We start from the raw sequence: 9,532 nt of genomic DNA, 5'->3' as shown, positions 1-9,532 counted from the left end.
TCTCCTCTCCTCTCCTCTCCTCTCCTCTCTTCTCTTCTCTTCTCTTCTCTTCTCTTCTCTTCTCTCCTTTTCTTCTCTTTTCTTTTTTTTTCCAGATAGGATTTCTCTGTGCAGCCCTGGCTGTCCTGAAATTTGCCCTGTAGACCAAACTAGCCTTGAATTTACAGAAGTCTGCCTGCCTCTGTCTCTGCCTCCTGAGTCCTGGGATTAAAGGTGTGCACCCCACCACCCAGCTTGCTTTCTGTTTTCTTACTTGAAAACAAACAAAATAAACTTTGCGTCTCTAGTTTCCAGAGCCAAGAGCCCACTCATTCAGGCATTCAGATTGTCTTCTTCTGTAGGGCCCCAATCTATACTCCACTCTTCCATGAAGCCCCAGGGCGAGATGCCTGTAGGTTGGCTGCCAAACCTCATCTTTCTGGAGAGGAAACTGAGGCCCCCGAGAGGATTATCCCTAGCTAGAAAGTGGTAGCAAGATTTTCTAACCCTCAGAAAGATATCTTTGTTTTCTACCTGGATGAAGAGGGATACTGTCCTGGAGAAAAAGAGACCCCAGGAAGGTAAGAGATATATCCCTCGTTCACTTGGTTCTATTGTGTCCTTGCAATCAGAACAACGCAATTAAGGACTTAATTATAAGCTGGTCTGCACTGTTGTTTAGTCAGTTCCAAACTAGACTGTCAGCTCCTTGAGGGCAGGGAAAATTCCTGTGGGCTCTGGGACTGTTTTCTCTTAGCATAAGGCTGGGCACATGGAAGATACCCCACTGGTATGACCAGAACCTTTAGCAGCAGAGAAAACTATAGGAGCCTTACTCTGCAAGGTACATGTGTGAGTGTGTAAGGAGTGATGATTCTGGAGAAGATCCAAAGTGGTTAACAATGGTTCCAGGACCCATAGTTCTGCAGTTTTCATGCCTTGCTGTCTGTCCTAGGAGAGGAGGCAGCCTTGGTTGAGTACGTGAGCCAGTCAGTGTGCTTCATGGCTGTGAGGCTGTGGCTATAGATCAGGAACCCTGTCTCAGCAGAGAAAGGCACTGTCTTGGGCATATGTTGCCCCCTTCCTCTCTTGCCCTGGTTGCTGTTCTTCCTGGCATCCTCTAATGCTCTCTTTCACTGCTATCCTGTCATAAGAAAGCTAGCTTCATAGCATGAGCCCATTCAGAGCACTTCCCTCCTGAAGGCACTGATGTTAGGATCTAGGTCTGAGCTAGAGTGCTGAGCTACAAGGATCTCATAGGATGGCTGGGAACTACGTAGAAGGCTTCAGTTCCCAGTACCCGGCAGCTACCGAGCCTGGGCAGCTTCCTGTCATTTTGGTACCCAGGAAGCTAGGGAAACAGAAGACTTGTTTTGATCTGGTCGAGGTGCATCCTTTTCCCCTTTCTTCACACTTGATACCCAGATTTAAAAGTGTGTCCTTGGCAGAGCTATTTAGACAGATTTGTATGTTGGCAAGTTGCTGAAGGCACCTGGGAGGGATCATAGGTGGACATGTGGCACTGTCTTAGCTCCAGGGGCTGAGTCTTTTGTGACTGATGTATCCTTACCCCCACCCTCACCTTCACTTGGCACACATCTAAAGGACACCACCGGCATGCCAGTCCTTTTCTGGGCTTCAGCTCCTTACCTCTGGAGCCTCAGGCACAGGGGATGTGACAATACCTGTGCTGGCTTCCCAGTGGGTGGAAGTTAGTTGGGGGTCACTGGGGGAGAGGAAATGGCTGTTCCTATCTGTCTTGCCACTCAACCTTTGCACAGCCTAGGGCGTGTGTGTTTATGCACCCTTACATTGACACCTGTGACTTCTGCGGGACCTTCCCTTTCCAAACCTGGGAGGTGACAGAGTGCATGGGGGAGCCACTGTATTCCCATTTTCTCAAAGAGAAATCTAAGGCTCATCCAGTGAGCTGGGAGTCAGGCTCATCTGGCACCCCAGCCCTGCTGGAATGATGACTGAGGCCAAACAGGCTAGGTTAGCCATGAGAAGGCTGTGGAAAATGCGTCCTCTCCAGTGTCTGAGGAGGAGTGATCAGAGAAGCTGGGGGAGGGGTGTGGCTGGGGACATCTTTTGCCCCATCACTGAGATGGCAAGGCCGACTGAGCAATTAACCACCAATGAAGACAGACCAGCAGGGTGGCATTCCAGGGTACTCTTGCCCAGATTGGCCTCAATTAAAGGGCACAATTACTTGCTGAGGTGTTGTAGGGTAGTTGCCTGTGCATGCCATGCAAAGTTTTGGGGGTGCTCCTTGGCTGATGTGTTTACTTCTGGGAGACCACATCTGAAGCCAAAATCTCCTTTAGAACACTCATCCCAACCACTCACAAGAAACTCTGCCCTTTGGCCCCAGCCTCCAAAGGCTCATGGATGCGAGTCAAAGTTCTGATTTTTCCGGCTAAGACACACAACTTTGGTCCTGCCCCAGAATCTACCCGAGTTTCAGTGTAAAGGTCTGGAAGGTCTCACCTAAGTCTGCCTTTTCTTCCACGGAGAGAGAAATGTCTCTGTCTCCCTGAAGGTAGACAAAGAACTGGTAGCGGTGTAGACCAGTTTCTGGCGGTGGGGTAGGCGGCGAGTAGTCTGTAGGAAAAAGGACAAGAGACATGGATGGGTTCACCACCATGCTTGCAGCATCTCCTGGCAGCTCTTAAAAATATCACCTTTGTTTTTCCATCCCTGGTGACCTTCCTAGGGTCATTCAAATGAAGTCACACCCGCTGCGCCCCTCCCTCCCCCCCCCCCCCCCGTTGGGACTTATGCTTGGTGGGATCTCACTTTATTTCGGTGTTTTATTTAAGGTGTATGTTTGGGATGAGTAGGGGTGCTGTTATTGGGAGTGGGGCTCCAGGTTGGCATAAAGGGTTGAGGCTCCCAGGCTCTTCTGGACCAGTAGATGGGCGTTGGTGGTGTCCTGTTTTGGTTTTAGTCTATCCAGATGGATTTTTTTGCCTCGAGAGAAAACCCATCTTCCCCTATGAGTGCGTTTGGCAGCGGGGTTTTATTTTTTTTCTCAGCATTTCCTTATGAAGTCAATCCCTAAAGAGGCCAGTTTCTTGGCTGGTTTGGGAGGATCTGGAAGTGGTTACCAGGGTGGGTGGGACTGGGTTCAAAAGGTTTGATGGAAGGCACTGTAGAAGCTGGGAATCTCAGGGCACTCAGGAGAAGGCTCCCTCCCTCTCCCTCTCTCTCGGAGGCTGGCTGCTTTAGAGGGTAAGGTCACAGGGTGAAGACAGCCATCTTCCTTGCCCCGTGCCGATGCCGAGACTAGGGACTTGGTTGGCCTGGCCTAGGTCTTCTAGGATGGAACTCCTTCCAGTGTTGCTTTGCCCCTTCCCACAGTCCTTTCTCCACTTCCCTTCTCAAGGAGCCAAGAGTCTTCTTGCAAGCTGGAGCCAAGAGTCTTCTTGGGTTGTGGGGGTGTGGTGGGGTGGGAAGTAAGGGAAGGTGGTCAGGGGAGGGAAGGGATGCTTGCAAGAAGGATGAGAGTGGGTGGGAATGCTGGCTGATCATGGCTCTCCTTCTCTTTTCCTCTCTCAACCATGAAACAAAAGAAGGAATGACCGTTTGGCACCGTTGGAAGTGTTTCTCATAGAGTGCTTCCAGCCACTGGGCCACCAGCATACTGAGAGCCAGGGGATTTCCTGACTGTTCATCTTTCCCATCACAGATCAGATAGTGTGTGTGTGTGTGTGTGTGTGTGTGTGTGTGTACACTGAGAGAAAGGAAAAGAGTGTGCCAAGAGCCATGTGCATTTTTGTGTGGCTCAGAGTCTACAGTGAAGTAGATGACAGCATGCCAATGCTCTGGGGTTGTTTTGGAGCTTCTGAATTTAGGTAAATCAGGGAATTCTCTCAAACATTTCTAGGGCTAAGAAAGACTTCTGAGCATGGGGTGTAAAGAGACTGTCCCTTCTTATAAATGGGTATGTGGAAGGCAGATGAATCTGGTGGCCTCTGGCCAGGCTGGTGGGCTCCGGATATACTCCTCATGGCCAAAGACAGGTGGCCAGAATTCTCCATGGACAAAACTGAAATTAGAATTAAGGATTTAAACTCAGGGGACATGGGGAGTTTACCATCTGACTAGGGGTTTCCTGAAGACACCCCCCCCACACACACACACAATTCAAAACCTCCAGAAATGGAGATTTGGACTGGGGGTTGAGTACCCCGCATGTTGGCTAGGTATACAATGGACAATTTCCTTCCACCCAGGTCTGGTTTTTTGTTGTTGTTGTTGTTTTTTGTTTTTTGTTTATGAGAAAACTGAAATTGAAAAATAAAACTGGGCCTATAGGAAATGGAGCTGGGATGGGCCTGCCAAACTGTGCTGCTCGCTCCCCAGACTGTGGGGACCATTTGTATTCAGCCTTTTGTCTGTGGACAACTCACCACCTGAGCCCCCAGGGTGTGTGAGACCTCAGAGGGAAGGGGACTGGGCTGTAGGGGTCTGGGGGATTCGGTCATGAGTGCCCTACTAGCCAGCTAGACCCTTGGCTGGCCTCTTCCTTTCTCGGTTACATGATAAGCCGAATCCCTCTTTCCACCCCTAATCCCCACTTCAGCTTCTCTAGAACTAGACCTGGGGAGGGTGGCAGGAGGTGTGGCTCAGTTGGTAGAGCACTTGCCTAGCATGCATGAAGCCCTGAGTTCCATCACCTGCTTGGCATGAACCAAGCATGATGGTGTATGCCTGTAAGCCCAGAACCTAGAAGACAGAGGCAGGAGGAGGATCATTCTCACACTAGGTCAAATTTGAGGCCAGCTTGGAATACCTGAGACCCTGAGTTTAAAAAAAAAAAAAAAAAAAGACCTGGTAGTTGTGATTTGATGACATCAGAACCTACAGGGGACCTCCATAGCTGGCATTTGCAGACTGTGAATCAGTGTTATGGTCACTCTTTCTTATATCTGTCATTAATGTCCTGTCTAGAGAAGGGGTGCTGGAGGAACCCACTCACCTGATAGTACATTGCCACGGATACTCCCACTTTTCATGTCAGCACCCTAAAAGGAGAGACAGGAAAGGCTGTGGATTACTTCCTGGGCAGTGGTGGTAAAGGCTGACTCTTGCTTCAGCAACCCCCTTGGGTCCTTAGCGGCTGACCTTTTTGGGGAGCAGGATGGTGGGGGGGTGACTGGAAGAGGGAGAGAACTTTGGAGATGGAAAATGGTGCTTCAGGGAGCGCCCCCGGGGGGGGGGAGAGGAGATGGATGCGGGGTGTCAAGGGGGTGGGAGGCATCCTGGAGACAAAGAACAGATACCTGATCTGAGGGATCCTGAATGGAACCTTCCCCAAGGGCTGCCTTAGGACGGACCTCTGCTCCTGAGATTGGGTGCAGCATGCACCTGTGGGGCGGGCACTTGGCTGGGCCACTTAACTCAGTTTTGTAGGAGGGAGAACCTCTGGACCTTTTAAGCCTATGAGGCAAGGAAGTCAAGGGAGGCCAGAGGGGAGAGTGGACTGTCTTAACTAGACTCCGCCACAGCTTTGGGGGCAGTCTTTCTAGCCTCAGTTTCTCTCCCTTTCCCCTCTGCCCTCCTTCCCTTCCACTCCATGTCTGTGGGATAATGAGTTGCTCCTGGAGGCGGGTAACTAATTATTGTTTTTGCAGGACTGGTGGATGCTTAGATGAAAGAGACTGGAGCCAGGCCCCTGGGTCTGTGCCACAGCCCGGGGCCCCAGGCCATGCCAGGGAGCCCTGCGGGCCCTAGGTGTGGGGTTTTATAGCCTTAATGACGGTGATTAGTGTGGTTCTTAATTGATTCTGCCAACACCTAACCGTGTCCTGGCCCCCTTTCCACCCTGTCTCTGCCTCTCATGCCCTGAAAGTGGAGGCAGGATGGAGGAGTGGTGGGGGAGGGGAGGGTCCCATTCTAGGACCAAGACGGGATACTGACGGGGGTGGCGTGGGCAGGGACCTAATGTCTTCTGCTTTAAGCTATGCTTGTCCGCTGTCCACTGTTGGTCTTCTTGCCCGTGCCCCTTCCTTAGGCTCAACTATAAGGGTCTAGGTCATCTTTAGTTGGGAGAAGGGTCAGTAGGCTAGAAGGACGGACTCCACCATAAGTCCACTGCTTCCGATTTTCTCCATCTTCTTCCTTCTCTTCCTATCCTTCATGTGTGTATGTGTGTATGCGCGAGCGTGTATGCGAGAGCATGTGTTTCCCTCCCTCCCTCCCTCCCTCCCTCCCTCCCTCCTTCCTTCTCTCCCTTCCTCCCCCTCCCTCCTTCCCTTTCTCCCTATCTCTTGTCTACTCCTGCAGCCTCTGCTGCTCATGGGTAGCCTTGCCCTGGTACCCATGGCAGCCTGCCTGGCACTTCTCTCAGTGTAGTCTCTCAGCTCCTCCACTTTGGGCTGGCATCAGACCCAGATGTGACCAGGAGCTGAGAGGCTGAGGTTGAGGTGGGAGAAGGTGAAGAAGGTAGGAGGTTTGGAGGCCTGGAGGCTTTTCTCTTCAATGCCTGGCCTTTCCAGAAGGGGAGGTCAGGACCCAACAGAAGCCTGGAAGCACTCTCCTAAAATAGCTCTCTTGACTACCCTTAACCAGGTGGGGAGGAGGCTGAGAAGCCCATCCCTGCAGCCTGCTCTCTTTTCTCTGGCCTCCCCCTCATTCCTCTTCAGGTCAACCCAGCCCATAGTTTGTTTAAACCAAACAATAGCAACCTAGGCTGGACATTTCTTTTCAATTCCCTATGGGCTTGGGTCCCACCCAGAGCAATAAACAGGCTTCTTCCCTCCAGAGAGGGCAGGGAGGCCGGGAGGGTGGGGGCTTAGCCTTATGGACTGGGAAACTGCTGTTGTGGAATCAGAGCTGAGCCTGATCAGTGCAGGGTCTGACCTGAAGCCTTGCTTAGACCCTGGGCGTATCTTCTCACTCGCTAGGGTTTCTTTGCAAAAACTGGATGCAAACCCTTGGGTTGGGCTTACAGAATCATGTCTTCTGCCCTTCCTTCCTGTCTGCCTCCCTTGTTGCCTTTCCACACCTGTGTTGCTCTGGGTGTTAAGGACATTTAGCCTAAATTGGTCCTGCAGACAGAAGCCACTCTTGCTGGCAGGAAGGGTGGAATATGATAGTGGGGGACTCATATTCAGTGAGTGGACAGAGTGACAAACTTGGCTTGGGTGAAGATGGATAAGTATCCTTAGGCTGTAATCCCTCAGGTTAGTCCTGGAGGGGCTGACATTCCTACCTTGGGATCAACACCCGGAGGGGAAGCGGTACTACAAATGCTTAGAAAATTGGAGCCCAGACAGGCTAAACAAACAGTCCCAAGCCATTTAAGTAATGAGTGAGAGAGTGCCAGAATTTTCAGGGACTGAGGGGTCCTGGGGCTCCCAAGGCTGACTCTGAGTGATCGATGGCTTATACCTAGGGCTCATACCTTCTAGCCCATATTGCTGCCGTGTGCCTTTTCATGATGTCTTGGCAATCCCATTGCCCCACTGGTAAGCATTGTTTTCCAGTCAACCATTATTAGCTACACAGGCATTGGATGAGGGTGGGGGTCAATAGAATGGGGTACTTAGCATGTGTGGGGAGTTGGGCTTAATACTAACCCATACCAAATGGAACCAAAGTATTTGGAGGTCTGGGGCTACAATGGAAATGGCTCCCATCCTACTCCACCCCATTCCATCTCATCCATCCCACCCCATCCCATCCCACCACATCCCAGCTTTCCTAAAATACTGTGGTAGAAAAGTTATATCCAGCCTGGAAAGCTGAAACGTTGGGGGATGGTCCAGACTCAGTAGGAGAGTATGAGTGGGATGCTGAGAAAGGCTCAGCTCTGGTCTAGACGTTGGGCCAAGAAGGGACCCTGACAGGGATGGCACAGTCACTACAGTTGTGCTTTTAAAGGAGGACCTGCAAGAGGCCAAGGACCACAGAGAGGCCCCCAGCATCTTTAGCCTCTTTCTGATGGCCCCAACCTGCTGGCTCCACCTGCTCTGGCAGGACCCCGGGTGTTCTTGGTCTTCTTTGAGACCCAGCAAACCCAACCTAACCTCCTTTCCCCTTTTTGTACCTGAAGACAGATTGAAGTTTTTAAAAAGAACTTTTCTAAATGCTTAGCTATAAAAAAATAATTATAGAAATTACAAACATCATAGATGTAGGTGGATTTCTGACCCTCAGAAACAAGGGTGAGAAGCTGAGATGGGCTTTTCAGAGTGTCAGGACTAGGCTTCCTTTAGGTGGGTTTGTGTCATATACTTGGGAGGACATTCAAGAGCTCTCCTAAGTGTCAAGGACATGGTGCAGGGAAGCAACTTTTTTCCACAACCAGCATCTCCCAATCTATTACCTGTGGGTATCCAAGGAGGGAGGAGCTGTGGCAAACTGCTCGATAGGGCAGACCCTATGTGTGCAGGATGTCAGAGCATTGTGTGCACATGTGTGCACATGCTTATGTGAATGCAGGCATGTGTATGCCACAGGTACACATACGACTACTTGGCATAGGAATTCACACAAATTATAGTGAGGATAGACCAAGGCCATGTGTGTTCTAGGCAAGCACTCTACAACTGGACAATACGAATAATCCTAATTGCAGAGAAGGGTCTGGACTCGGGGAGCGCATGGGTCTCTCTGTATTTATAGACACGAGATCTCCTTTGGCTGGCTTCCCTCTCTGTATCCACTGTCCCCCTGTTGAGCTAGCTTAGAACTTGGAGATATTTCGGGAAAGTTGGGGCTTAACTGAGAGAGAGCCACAGGAACCGAGAAGACTTAAAACATCTTAAAATGCTGCTTTTGGATGATTTAGGTTAAAAACCACAGTGCTGGAAGTGTGTGTGCCTGCGTCTGTCTGTCTGTCTGTCTGTCTGTCTGTCTGTATCTAGCTTCCAGGGCAGGGACCATTTTCTGCCTGCCGCTTCAGCTTCGGATGCCCCCTTGGGATGTCTTGCACATAGTGGGTCGGCAGGGATGTTGCTTCTCTGCCCTTTGCTACCCTAGTCAGGTCTACTTCTCATCTACACCCTCTGTTTCCTCTCCTTATGGGGACACTTGTGTGCTATCCTCTCTGAGGCTTGTCACTTTACCCTACTCAGAAAGTCTACCAGATAAAGGCTCAGGCTCTTGGTTCGTGAATGGGTGGGTGTGGAATGGGGCCTGGCTGTTGCCAGTCCCAGCCAGAGTCTTGCTGTCCTGCTGGCCTCATTCTGCTGCAATTACCTACAGGCAACTAGCCACCCACTCAGGACCCTTTCAAAGCTCCAGGTCCTCGGGCTACCTGACCTCCAGGGAGAGGGTCACTCGCATTTCCTCTAGCACTCAGGAGATGATTTAATCTCTTCACCCACCTCTTCCCATTTACACGGAGGATTCAATCACTTCTGCCTCCCTAGGATTCCCTCTGGCAGAGAGGGAAGTTTCGTGTTTTTTTTTTTTTCCATTTCAGGGAGAGTGGAGAGCGTCAAGAGAGCCCCAAATTTGAAAGGGAGATAAGGGAGTGTAGTAGGAGAAACAGAATACTTGGGTAAAAAAATGAAGAAAGACAAACCCTCCAAACAAATAA

The 9,532-nt window shown here is 50.7% G+C and overlaps 1 protein-coding gene across 1 annotated transcript in view; it reads right to left on the bottom strand.

Moving 5' to 3' along the window:
- Pebp4 (phosphatidylethanolamine binding protein 4) overlaps nt 1-9,532 on the bottom strand; it is a 227,093-nt gene that overhangs the window by 8,822 nt on the left and 208,739 nt on the right. Inside the window, exons 4-5 of the mRNA XM_021182056.1 lie at nt 4,964-5,009; nt 2,470-2,583 (exon numbers count right to left, since the gene is read on the bottom strand). Of these exons, the coding sequence (XP_021037715.1) occupies nt 2,470-2,583; nt 4,964-5,009 (160 nt within the window). The remainder of the gene's footprint in view (nt 1-2,469; nt 2,584-4,963; nt 5,010-9,532) is intronic.

The sequence above is a fragment of the Mus caroli genome, chromosome 14, assembly GCF_900094665.2.
Source record: "Mus caroli chromosome 14, CAROLI_EIJ_v1.1, whole genome shotgun sequence".
In the NCBI taxonomy this organism is placed as follows: domain Eukaryota; kingdom Metazoa; phylum Chordata; class Mammalia; order Rodentia; family Muridae; genus Mus; species Mus caroli.
Note: the sequence above shows the minus strand (reverse complement) of the source record. Positions and strands in the feature narration are given on the sequence as shown.